We start from the raw sequence: 14033 nt of genomic DNA, 5'->3' as shown, positions 1-14033 counted from the left end.
GTCCTCTGGCCCCTGACTCCCCAGAAGAGTCAAGATCTCTAACCAAGTTCAGTCTCTAAGTATGTCCCACCCTCACACAGTCGTTAGTTAAAATAAGGTAACAAGGAAAAGTTGACTCATTGGAAAAGACCCTGATGCTGGGAGGGATTGGGGGCAGGAGGAGAAGGGGACGACAGAGGATGAGATGGCTGGATGGCATCACCGACTCGATGGGCATGAGTTTGAGTAAACTCTGGGAGTTGCTGATAGATAGGGAGGCCTGGCGTGTTGCGACTCATGGGGTCGCAAGGAGTCGGACACGACTGAGCGACTGAACTGAACTGAACTGAACAAGGAAAAGCCTACACACACTAAGGGTGACATTGTATTAGTTCAACTGGATGAGGCATCTTTGTGGTTTTTCTCTCCACCCTACCCTTTTCCTCACAATAGATGGTGTAACTTAAGACTTCCCAAAACTTGTTTGTAATATGATTATGTCATTTTGAGAAGAAAAGAGTTTTCGGTGAGAAGTAGCAAATACACACAGGCCCATTGGTTTCTCATCACAATGGCTCCTAAGGAGTCCAGCTTTCACACACAGTTCAAACTTTCTACCTTCCCTATAAAAGAATATAAAGGCACCGCCAATTTCACTTGGGACAGTGATTCTCTGAAAACCCTAACTGCAATGCCACATCCTACTGTGACTCAATTTTCAGTCACACAGGAAGGTATTTTCTATTTCTTTTCCTATTCTGTAATTCTGATTTCTTGGGTTAGAGGAGGGAGCCAGAAAGATGCTTTCTATCTTCTCATCAAATCTTAGCATTACTACATCTATTACAGGAATACACCCTCCCCACCAGGAGAGCTTGCTCATTAATAGAGAGGACAAGTAAATTTATTCAAGCGCTAAGTTATTTAAACTAAACATGGTAATCTCTTAGGTTCTAGGCCTCTGAATGGTACTGTCTTGGATATGAAAGGAATAATGCCACTTCTGTCTAAAGCAACTAGAGGTCAGCCTTACTTGAAGCAGTCATCTTGGATACTCAAGTTCTAGATTAAAACCAAGCATGTTTCAGAAAAGGAGGCAAAAACTGGTCATCACTGCTTACCAACACTTAGCGTGACTAAGTTCATTCAACTGGTAGCCCAACACCTTGTAAGAATTAAACAATTTGATACATGACAGATATATAGATTAATATATATAATCTGATAATATATCAATTTGATATATTATTTATTGTCATGCATTTTTAAAATCTGAGAAACCAGGGGGCTTCTGAGGAGCAAACTATTTTGAGAGAAAGGAAGTTGTGATCCGGGAAAATCCCATGGGTAACGATGGATAAAGTTCCAGAAGATAGCTAGATTTTTTGCCCCATTTCTTCCTTCAACAAAAGCTGACTGTGTGCTGACTGCGCGCCTGGCTGCAGCCTTCAGGATGCTCACAGCCTGGTCAGAAGACAGGCGGGGGAAGCACAGACCGGTGCTAATTGTGATGACGCCGTCATACACAGGGTGTGATGGAAAGAGTCACAAGAAGGTGCTGACTCAGATACAGGATGAGCCAAGAGGGCATCTCAGAAGAATTGGTGTCTGAATCTTGAAGATTTTAGCCAGGAATAAAAGGAGAAAGGCTTGCCAAGCAGAAAAGGCACATAATGCCTTCAGGCCTACACAACAATGCCCAGGGACCATCAGGGATGACTGCAGAGAGATGAGGCAGGAAGAGGCAGGGCTCAGGTCCTATATGCAGTAGGAGCTACTAAGGTTCAAGTCAGGAGGTGACAGATCAAATCTGCACTGTAGATCTGGTGGCCTCTGGAAAACTGCCTGGCCTGCAGAAGAGCAGCCGCCAGAGGGCCTATAAAGACGAGGCGGTGGGAGAGAACTGACAAGATTCCAGTAATACTTAAGAGGGCTATGGGGGAGAAAGGGTTTGCCCTCCAGCCTTCTGGCTCTGCTTCCACCAGAGATAAGAAAGCACAGGGGAAGGGAGTGGAGATGATGCTAAGTTCAGTTTTGGATGCACCGACATTGGGGTGTTAGAGACTATCCTGTTGATCATACACAGGAACGAGTTAATGGCTCAATTCAACAAGTTAAAGGCTCAATTCAATGAGTATTCAATGACTGATGACATCACTTTGAATGAAAACATGTCACCTGGTGGCTCAGATGGGAAAGAATCTGCCTGCAATGCAGGAGACCTAGGTTTGATCCCTGGGTTGGGAAGATTCCCTGGAGAAGGAAATGGCTACCCACTCCAGTATTCTTGCCTGGAAAATTCCACGGGCAGAGGAGTCTGGTGGGCTACAGTCCATGGGCCCACAAAGAGTCATATGTGACTGAGCACAAGAAGCAGAACTGCCAGGAAAAAACCCAAAAAGCTGGACCTGAATTTGACCAAGAATCTAGATTCAGTAAACAGTTGACAGGAAATACAGAGGACAAAGAACATGTCCCAGAATGCTACAAGGATGCCATCTGCAAAATCCAAGCTGAGAGATTCTACAAATGACCTAGTTTCCTCTACAGATCAACCACAAGTATAAATCAGTTGGGCACTGTGAATCTTAACTGTGTAAAGACAGATGCAAATTGAAAATAGACTTGATTATCCCTGTTGAAAACAAGGGTAGACTTTTCCCCTCCCTGTGTTTCAGAATTTCTTTCTCTGTCCTTTTCACATGCAAGTAACCTTTACAGACTAAATAGGCCTCATAATTTAGGAATGTTTCCTCAAGGAGCTGGGAACCACTTTTTGAAATGCAAACATCTAGGGTCTCAACCTCCCAGTTCTAAGGGCATGGATGGTGGGCTCCTTGCTTCAATTTGCCAAAAAACTACCTCCCACGTTAAGATGTGAGATGTTTGTTTCCCCTCCAGATAAAGCCAGTCAACTAAAGTAGTCCCTCCAAGTTTGATGATAAAGTTAGGATGAGTTACATATGATATTTTTTCCAGTAGTCATTTATGGATGTGAAAGTTGGACTATAAAGAAAGCTGAGCGCAGAAGAATTGATGCTTTTTAATTGTGGTGTTGGAGAAGACTCTTGAGAGTCCCTTGGACTGCAAGGAGATCAGTCCTGGGTGTTCACTGGAAGGACTGATGTTGAAGCTGAAACTCCAATACTTTGGCCACCTGATGCAATAAGCTGACTCATCTGAAAAGACCCTGATGCTGGGAAAGATTGAGGGCAGGAGGAGAAGGGGATGGCAGAGGATGAGATGCTTGGATGGCATCACCGACTCAATGGACATGAGTTTGGGTAAACTCCGGGAGTTGGTGATGAACAGGGAGACTTGGCGTGCTGCAGTTCACGGGGTCGCAAAGAGCTGGACATGACTGAGCGACTGTACTGAACTAAACATGTGATATAACTGTGTGCATGCTAAGTTGATTCAGTCGTGTCTAACTCTTTGCAATCCCATGGATTGGAGCCCACCAGGCTCCTCTGCGGAATTCTCCAGGCAAAAATACTGGAATGGGTTGCCATGCCCTCCTCCAGAGGATCTTCCTGACCCAGGGACTGAACCCGAGTCTCTTCCGTCTCCTGCATTGGCAGGTGGGTTCTTTACCACTAGTGCCACCTGGGACCCTGTGACATAAGGTCAACTATCAAAGTCTTCTAACTGGAGGACTAGTTATTAATCTTGAAAACATGGATTGTACTGCACCTGCTTGGCTATAGAAGAGAGTAAGATTTCTTTATCTTTGTAATTTTTCAGCAGATTGCCTGATTTAATGCTTATTCAAAAATAAACTGTTTTCCTTCTCTACCACCTTTGTGGACAGGTTCTCAGTTGAGAAATTCTTTTAAATTATATTTCCCTGATACTCTGCATTTGATACTAACTTATTTTAGATGCAATAAAGTATTGTAGTTAATTTTAAAGCTTTCTTGAATTTTGAAGAAATACAATGAAATATTTGCAGATGAAAAAATATGATGTCTGTTATTTGCTTCAAAAGTTATGAAGGTGGGATGAGAAACATTGCCAAGTATGGATAATTGGTACTAGGTGATAGACATCAAATTCATTATGTTACCATCTCTACTTTTCTTTATGTTTGAACACTTCCATAATAAAAAAATTAAGACACACGGAAGCCAGCTGGTATATAAGTTTGGAGCTGGAAGGAAAGGGAATTTTAAGTGTTGGAGATAAAGCTCTGGAGGCATCAATGTACAAGTACCAGGAAGGCCATGGAAATGGACAAACTGCCAACCAAGGCAGCATAAAGCAAGAGGATCAAGGGCAATAACCCTGAGGAATACCACCATGTAGGCGGTGGAGAATATTGCAAAGAAACCCGAAGAATTAAAAGTAGAAGAGGGTTGGTGTCAGTTTCAATAAGGATGGCATGGTTAATAGTGTCAAATGTGAATGTTGCAGAATCCACCATATTAGAAAGTAGGAGATCAGAGACCTTAGCAAAATTAGTTTCATTGCAGTGATGGCCCAGGACACCAGGTTATAGCAAGGAGATGTGTAAAAAGGCAGTGGGGAAGCCAAGACAGCGGCTCTGAAGAGAAGCAAAATATCTGGACAAGGGCTGGAAGGCTACATTTGGCAGATAGCGGGTGGGAGGTGGGTAAGATTTGCACTGAATTATTGAAGGGACAGGATAGTAAAGAGGTGCTGAGAAACAAGGGAAAGAAGGGCTAAGTGACTGAACAAGGACACTCGGGAAGTAGAAAGGGACAGGCTCTAGACCACAGGGAGATGGCATGGCTAAGAATCACTTGTCCAGTATCTGCTCTTCCCTTCCTCCAGAAAGAATTTTATTAATAGCTGAAGTGTGATCCCCTAGAATAGACTAAATTCAACATCTTCCTTTCCAACTGGCTGTGGCCATGTGAGATGCTGGGGCCAAGAGGATAAGCAGAGGCATCCTCCAGCAATGTCCTGGGAACTTCCCTTAAGGGAAAGCACAGGTTCTCCCTCTGCCCGCTTCTTGATTCATTCTCCCATCCTGCCACCAGAAACGAGGCCACAGCCTTAAGGGACCATTAGATAGAGGCCTTGCTGGTAATGCAGCAACATAAGAATCTAGGTCTGAATGTCAAGGAACTGGGCCTCCAAACCAGCTCTGACTTCTCTCTGGACTCTATTTCCTGGAGAATGAACTGTTTTTCTTAAAGCACTGTTATTTGGGACTTTCATCATGTGCAATTGTACCTGCCTACCCAGGAAGGACTGAATACCTCATCCTCTAAGGAGAGTGTCATAGCATCTTTGTAGATACAACTAATTGGGGGGATGATGGGGAGAAGAGCTAGAAGTTAAGGGAGTTCATACTTGAGTTGGAAAAATAGGAGAATTGTGGGTAGGTTTGAAATAGCCATCATGAGGAATACAGGGATTTCAGAAGAAGCTGGGGACCATACCTTTATGATGGTGCCACTCAGCTTATTCAGCCATGATGAACCGAGAAAGGTTCTGACTGCCCCAACTGAGGGGCTAGGTTGTATATGGCAAGTTGTGAAGCTCTCAACTACTTCTACTGCTGACTGCATGACCTTCAGGCCATACATTTTTCCATTCTCAGCTTTTATTTATAGGACAGTGTGCTAAATAACAAGTTGAAAAATTTTCAAGCATACAGCATTATTATGTCCCTAAGAAGTTACAACCTCAAGTGAACTTCCTTGTTCTTAGAATATTCTAATTCATTTTTAAATTTTAAATTTTGATAAAATACACATAAATTTAAATTATGGTAAAATACACATAGAAATAACCATCTTAATCACTTTTAAGGGATATTAAGTACATTCACATTACTAAGTAATGATCACCACCATCCATCTCCAGAACTCTTTCTTGTAAACCTGAGATTCTGTACCCATTAAACCATCTCTCTCCATTCCCTCTTCCAGTCCCTGAACCACCATTCTACTTTGCCCCTATGAATCTGACTACTCCAGGTACCTCATAAATGGAATCATATATATGTCTTTTTGCAACTGGCTTATATCACTTAACATAATGCTCAAGGTTCACCATGTTATAGCATATGTCAATTTCGTTTTTAAGGCTAATTTTCTATTGTATGTTTGTACTGCATTTTGTTTATCCATTCATCCATTAAGGGATGCTTGGTTGCTTCCACTGTTTGGCTATTATGAAGCATGCAGCTATGAATATGGGTACACAAACATCTCTTCAAAACCCTGTTTTTCAATTCCTTTGAATATGTGCCCAGAGTAGAATTTGTAGATCATCTATTAACTGTTTTTAACTTTGAGAAAATTCCATACTGTTTTCCACAGTACCTGAATGATTTTATATTCCCACCAACAGTGCACAAGGGTTCCAATAGCTCCACATCCTCACCAATAACTGTTATTTATTTTTGATGCTAGCCATCCTAATGCCATAATTTCCTCTTAAGATTAAGGATCCCATAAGAGCAAAAGCCTATCACAGTGCCTAGAACATAATAAAGGTTAGATATCAAACAACTTTGAAATATAAGATGTAAGTTAAATTCTGTGCTGCCTTTTTCTAACCAGGAAAGATACAGTTACATTAAAATTTGCCAAATCCCACCCAGTAATGCCTATAATAGATTTGCCTATATTCAAGCTCATCAGTGATGTGTGCTTTTGCCAAGGCATTAGCAAATTACTAATTCCAGAAAAGCTTAACACACTCCAAAAAGAAACTAGGACCTATTAACGGTCACTCCCCATTCTCTCTCCCCCGAGTCCCTGGGAACCACTAATCATTTTCTATATAGATTTGCCTGCTCTGGACATTTCATGTAAATGGATTTATACAACATGTGGTCTTCTTCCTTCTTTCACTCAGCATCATGCTTTCAGAGTTTATCCATTTCGCAGCATGAACTGGCAATTCATTCCTTTTTGTGACTCAATATTCCTTTTTATGAATATCACGTTTTTCTTAAATCTCCTATAAGAACCCAGATTTCTGGCTTTTCTTGAAAAACTGGAGATGAGAGTGTAGAAAGGCCCTCCCCTTTCCACAGGACAACCACTGGAAGGACCTTAGGAGTAGCTTTTTGTTCCCTCAACATTCCAGGCACCTTTCTATCTCAGGGTCTTTGCACTTCACTTACTGCACTTACCTTCTTCCTAAAATGCTTTTCTTTCAGATATGCACATGGTTCCTTTCCTTATCTCCCAAAGGTCTGCTCACAGGACCCCTTCTCAGTGAAGTATCTTACCTACATCTGCAATGCTTACCCCATCCCCCAACCCTTATATTCATTTATGTCATTACATCTGACATACTGTATGTTTTAATTATATCAGCTTCCAACCACCCCTCATTAGAATGAGAGTTCCATGATAACAGGTATTTCTGTTTTGTTCACTATTGTATTTCTAGTACCTAAAGCTTAGTAGTGCTCAGATTTTTTGAATATACAAATTAATGAAACTGTGGGCTTCCCTGGTGGCTCAGATGGTAAAGAATCTGCCTGCAATGCCAGAGACCAGGGCTCTTTCTCTGGGTCAGGAAGATCCCCTGGAGAAGGGAATGGCTACCCACTCCAGTATTCTTGCCTGGAGAATTCCATGGATAGAGGAGTCTTTCGGGCTCTAGTCCATGGGGTCACAAAGAGTTGGACATGACTATGTGACTAACACCTGCAGACAGTCACAATGCAAATTAGTGAACTTGTTATAGTTTTTAGTGACTAAAAGCTGATCCTAAAAATAAACCTATTGTTCAGTCACTAAGTCATGTCCAACTCTCTGTGACTGCGTAGGCTGCAGCATGCCAGACTTCCCTGTCCTTCACTACCTCCTGGAGTTTGCTCAAACTCATGTCTATCGAGTCAGTGAAGCCATCCAACCAACTCATCCTCTGTCGACCCCTCCTCCTCCTGCCCTCAATCTTTCCCAGCATCAGGGTCTTTTCCAACGAGTTGGCTCTCCACTGGAGAAGAGAATGGCAAACCACTTCAGTATTCTTGCCTTGAGAACCCCATGCACAGTATGAAAAGGAAAAAAGAATAAGCCTAGAAATGTTTAAACAGCTTTGACGCATACTTTATATTAGTTGACATTTTAAGTGCAATGAGTTTTGGCAAACATATGTACTCCTATAACCTACACCATGCTTAAGATACAGAACACTGAACGTAAAATTATTAATAAGTCACAGTTAACACACTAAGGTAGGTCTGTTTACCAGTCAGGCATGCCTAGAACTTGATGACGTTTTCGAGTTTTAGGCTTGGGACTTCCCTGGTGGTCCAGTGGTTAAGACTCTGCCTTTCCAATGCAGGTTTTCCCAGTGAAGATACTACTGCAGCTGTCAACTCCACTACTAGCAGGTAGGAAGCACTGCGGTTTGCAAGGCTGACCCCACAGACAGAAGCTATGCTGGAACTGCCGCCACCACGGCCCCGCACAGAATGAAATCTTTACTGCTCCATCCAGAATATCAAGACAAGGTGTAGGATGGGTGTCTCTATTGGTAGAGCCGAGGTCAAGTGCCCACAACCTTAGTTACAACAAAAATGAAGTAGAATGTGGATGGAGAGAAGTCTGAAGAGGTAGTTGAGGGTCAAATTATAAAGGATCTTTTTTTGAATATCCTCTTTTTAAAAAAAATTACATATTTTGCTCCACTGGGTCTTAGGTGCAGCATGTGGGACTGTCAATCTTCACAGTGGTATGCAGGATCTTTTTATTTTTATTTGGATCTTTTTACAAATCTTTATTGAGTTTGTTACAATATTGTTTTTGTTTTATGTTTTTGGTTCTTTTTGGCTACAAAGCATGTGGGACCTTAGCTCCCCTACCAAGGACCAAACTGGGGAGGGAGGTAATGAATTTTGTTTCCATCCTGTTGCGTTTGAGACATCTGTGACAGTGAGATGAAGCTACTCAGAAAAAAGCTGGAGGAACACTGGGGACATGAGCACTTGAGAGTTGGGAAGAAGAGGAGGATCCCACAAAGGAGTCCAGGAAGGACCAGGCTGTGGGGAGAAGGCTCAGGAGACAGCAGTGTCTTGGCTTACAGGATATTTCAGGAATAAAGTGATGTATAGTACAGAGGTCCAGCAAAAAAGAGGCTGACAAACCAGTAAGCTTACTTGGGGTAGTTTCAGTACAATGGTGGGATGGGAGCCAGGCTGAAGCATCACTAGCATACAACTAAATGTGTGATGGCTACCATTCTCTACCAAACACTGAAAGCAGACCCCTGCACTCACATAGCAATCTGTCCCAAACAAACAGCCCTGATATCTTTATGTTTAAACTATCTCGGGCTCTCTATTGGTTCTTGCTGAAGCAAACCAGATGCTTAGGTCTCAACCAGAGATTGCTGCCCTGCTCTCCGATGGAGCACCAAATGGGACAAAAGCATAAATGTCCCTCGCCTAGTTGAGGGGAACAATGGCTTCCTGACCCCCACAACCCTTGGCTGAGCTTGGGAGCACGGTACATTTAGGCTGTCATTTTCAGTGGCTGCCATTTGACCACAGATGGGTCAAATTACCATAATTACAATAACAGACACCTCAAACTGTTAGTTTATAACTATCTTACCCACAGAACATTCATTCCCCTTCTGGAGGAAAGAGTGCAAATTACCATGACCATAAGCGCTAACTAGAATCAGGAGCAATGGTCCTGCACCTAAGCCTTGCCAGAGAAATTACTTCTTCATTTCTCTCAGGCTCTCTTTATATAGTAAAGTGGTCACCCAAGAGAAGAACCACTGAATGGCCTAGCTAAGCCCAGGGAAAGGAACAAACAAACTCAGACAAAATCAAATACATTCATTCAAGGGAACAGGAAGTTTAACTGATGCCATGGCAACACCAGCAGCCTGTGACATCAGAGCAGAAGGCAAGGAACAAAGAGATTTGTGAGCTACCTTTCCACGGGTCTTCTCTCCCTTGAAATTTGACTCATGCTGCTTATTTGGTACTGTTTCAGAATAGTGCCATTTAAAACTCCTCTTGCTACTTTTCTCCAGCATCTTCCTGGAGATTAGCCAAAACCACATGCTGGAAATCTGCTGAGTGCCACGATCTTATTAATATGCAATGAGATCCTATTTCAGACTGCTTGTAATACCGGGCTGCCAATCAGCTACAGGGTAAGGACATAAAGTGTAAAACTAAAAATATCTGGAAAAAATTAAAGGGGAGACCAAATAAACTGAAGCTTCATCATCACTTTAGGTTGGAAATTTACACAAGAAGTTTTTGAGTGAGTGGAATTTTTAGGGAGAATGGCTTCCCCAGGTTGGAGTGGAAAAATACCAGGCTCTGTGGCCGGAAGAAAGGTCTACAAAGCATGAGCGAGAGAAGCTGCTATAAACGTTCCCCTCCCCCTCATTCAGCAGCAGCCGCTGGGTATTACTAACCTCCCCTGTAAGAAGCTACAATTGATTCCAGTCAGGAGTCTCTTAAGGCAGAATAGAATGAGCAGGCAATTTTAGCAAAGCTAGACTCGGTTTATCAGATGAGCTGCAGGTTTACCCAGTATTAAAAAATAGCGGTTAGCAGAAATTGCTTTCCTGAGTGTAAAAGACACTTTTAAAAAGAAAGAATGTACAGCTGATTCAAAGAGACAGTATCTTCATTTATGGGGTTCCCTGGTGGATCAGACGGTAAAGAATCCGCCTGCAATGTGGGAGACCTGGGTTCAATCCCTGAGGTGGGAAGATCCCCCGGGGGAGGGCATGACAACCCGCTCCATTATTCTTTCCTGGAGAATGCCCGTGGACAGAGGAACCTGATGGGCTATAGTCCATGGGGTCGCAAAAAGTCAGACACGACTGATCGATTAAGTACACACATCTTCATTTATAAGCAGGAAGAGGGGGACAATCTCTTCCCATCAGGTAATTTGTTGACACATCAAGAGTAAATCTTCTCTCTCATCTTTGGTGGTAAACTTGGAAAGTTATTAAAGTGATCAATTATATTTCCTTCTTCAGTAGGGTTCTCTATTATTTAACAGAAAAGTTTTCAATATTCAAACCAAGATACCACATCCATATGTAGCCAGAGGTGTACGAAGGGGCCCTCAATTCAAGGTGATTTCGGAGAGTTCATCAATCTTGTTTTAAAGGGAGATGACCCACCCCTGGAATGGACTCAATGATCAGCAGAGATTTCTAAGCAAGCGTGGGGAGGGGATTTGTAGCCCACCTAGCCTCTGTATTACTGTCTCCAGGACCTATAGTTCCCACTGCCCTTTTGCACTTTATAGCTCCAGAAGAGATATGTGAATGGTCCTAATATAACAGAGGAAATGGCCTTGAATAGCAGCTAGAAACATTTGAGTTCGATATAAGAAACTTCCTACCATAAAGGTGTTGGAATCTGGTGCTCTGTTATTACTAGACAAATGGCATATATCTGTGGGTGCGATTTACTTCTGGTTCTGTATGTTTAGAACACTATCCTGATTGCAAGACAGCAATATTACTTCTGATTATCTGGGTTGTCTGTGAAAATGCACATGCCTGGGTCCCACTTCAGAGCCAGTAAATCAGATTCGTCCTCAGTGAAGCCAAGGAATCTCTGTTTCTGACAAGTAAACCAAGTTATTTTCATAATCAGGGAAGTCTGGAGAACACAGATCTAAGTCTCTGCTTACAGTCATAGCAAGTTCTTAAAACTAAGGAGGAAACAAATGGCTCTAATAGGAAACTGGTTAGACGGATCAATCAGAAGGACCTCTGACTGAGTTAGGAGAACTAGAATTTCGAGGAAAGGTTGACTGTCCAGTAGGAGCGGGAGCCAGCATCCTCAGCACCACTTTGCAGTCACCAGCACTTGTTCCAGGTCCTGCCTCACTTCACCTCCTTGCCTTCCCCATTCGCTCTTTATTGCAAGAAGACTTTGCCTGAAGACTCCTCCATAGATCTTAAGCTGCAGGTGAAATCCAAGGGAGGATGGGAAGCACTTTCCAAGCACACAGTGCAGTTTCAGGATATAAGAGAATGAAACTCTGAACTGGCCTATTAACAGCCTTCAGACTTCTAAAATCCAGCCACTCACCCAGATCCGAGAGCCTTTTCATCAAGCCAGCTTCTCTTACAGCAGCGGGACCATATTCCACTCCTTTTCTCTTCTGTAAGTTAAATTAGAGCTAGATGTGAGGGAAGATGACTGAAAATAAGACCATTTTAGCTCACAAAAAATACAGAAGTCTGCAATGGTATTCTTAGTTTCCAGCAGATCCCTCTGGAAACCTGTGACAGCATCAGCCCTTCCTTTTATTCTTTTAATCTGAGTTTTGGTCATTTCAAACACTTGGAGGGAAGGAGGAGAGACACAACAATCACTGGACTCAAATCAACCTCCCAAGCCCCTCGGGGTCGGGAAGGGCAGGCGGAGATAAGACTGAGCCTGAGCCAAGTCAGAATCTGGCTGTTGGGTGTGTGCGTCTCTGGCCTGGGCTGAGCCCTGGCTTCTCCATCAGTGAGCTCTCCATGACTCCAGGTTTCTTTCATTGAAGAGAGGACAAAACAGCCCCTCAGTCTTCCCGCCGCTGGAGAGACAAGCGCCTACTTCCTTTCCAGTGAACGCTCTTTCTGAGAATAGACCCTAGAGGCTTAAATCCTCGGTCGCTCTCTTTAGCCTCTCCGCCCTCGATTTTCCACCGGGGATTCTCCTCGGTTTCTCCTCCTCCAGCCCCTCTGTGAAATCCTCTCCCGTCTTTCCTCTCCTCCATCACCCCGAGGGGAACCCATCCCTCTCTCGCTCCTCGGAGGGGAGGCCGAAGAAACCCACCAGGCCGCTACCCCGGGCACCGCTGGGTGCCCTCCATCCCTCCCTCCTCTCCCATCTTCTACCCCGGGGAAAAAAAATCCCACGTGCTCTCCTGGTGTCCAATCGCGGGAATCCACCACCTCATCCCCACTCCGTTTCTCCCCATCCTCTCCTCGCCTCCTCGTTCTTTCCACCGGTCCCGATTTTCTCCGGGGCTCGAGTGAGGGGGTGGGGGGGTGGGGGTTGAGGGGAGAGGAACCCAGCCCCAAAGTGCCAGGTCCCAGTCCTCACCTGTCCCTGGGAGAATGGGGCTCCAATGACAGCCACGGAGTGGACAGACTTCTTCCGGACGGAGTGCACTTGCGTCCGGAGGAGACGCGAGAGGTGGCTCCTCAGGGACATGATGGGCAGCGCGGGAGGTAGCAGACCCAAAAGCCTGCTGCGTGCGGATCGCCTACTGAGGTGAGCGCCTGGGCCGGCAACACTTAAAGCCTACCGGCGCGCGCCGCCCCGCCCCGCGCCGTGACGTCACCGCCGCCCGGCCCCGCCCAGGCCCCCGCCGCCTCGCCCCCAGCCAGCCCCCCGCACACCTTCCTTCAGGCCCCGCCCATTGTTGCTCCGTGCCCCTGCTCTCGCTGATGTCACTTGGCTCGGGTCCGGACTCTCGGGCCAAGGACATGCCCCTGCCGCTGACGCCACAGGGCCAAGATCGGGGGCCTGGCCAATAAGAAGGAGGTCCCGGAGAGGTGTGTCCCTTGGCGGGAAGCGGCCGCCGCCCCCCCACCCCACCCCCCAAATGCGCGAACTCAGCGGAACATGCGAACCAATCAACACGTACGTAGGCTCGAGGATCGTGACTCTGTTCGCACAAATGCACGCCTGGCAGATGCCAGTTCTACGGAAGAGTTGGCTGGGGCTGGACTTGGTCCAACCCCACGTGAGTGCCTGGCCAAGACCAAGCTGGTGTCCATCGGCTCCGTTTCATCTCAGAGCTCAAGGTCCAGGAAAAGTGCTTATCACCTCCTTTGGGCGTCAAAAGCTAGATCCAATATAGATTAGAGCTCTCCGGGAGGGGCGTGTTAAACCCACCTATTTCAGGTATTTTGGATGTGAAGGTTAGGATTTATAAATTACCTTCTAGGCGTTTTCAGTTCTTCATCTGAATAACGGGAGTACCGATTATTAAAAAAACAAGCATAGCAACGTATCTGAACTACTTCTCAATTTTAGAGAGGCTAAAGAGCAGATATGTAACTACTTAAAGTTGTAATAGTAATATTCTAATAACCGACGTAAGTTCTAAGAACTTTTAGCCCTC

The 14033-nt window shown here is 44.6% G+C and overlaps 1 protein-coding gene across 1 annotated transcript in view; it reads right to left on the bottom strand.

Annotated features, from left to right (window-relative positions):
• Positions 1-13239, bottom strand: part of ARG2 (arginase 2) — a 32937-nt gene extending 19698 nt beyond the window's left edge. Inside the window, exons 1-2 of the mRNA XM_043472353.1 lie at positions 13007-13239; positions 12002-12074 (exon numbers count right to left, since the gene is read on the bottom strand). Coding sequence (XP_043328288.1) covers positions 12002-12074; positions 13007-13117 — 184 coding nt within the window. The 5' untranslated portion in view covers positions 13118-13239. The remainder of the gene's footprint in view (positions 1-12001; positions 12075-13006) is intronic.
• Positions 13240-14033: the final 794 nt, after the last annotated feature.

Source organism: Cervus canadensis, chromosome 6 (assembly GCF_019320065.1).
Source record: "Cervus canadensis isolate Bull #8, Minnesota chromosome 6, ASM1932006v1, whole genome shotgun sequence".
NCBI lineage: Eukaryota > Metazoa > Chordata > Mammalia > Artiodactyla > Cervidae > Cervus > Cervus canadensis.
Note: the sequence above shows the minus strand (reverse complement) of the source record. Positions and strands in the feature narration are given on the sequence as shown.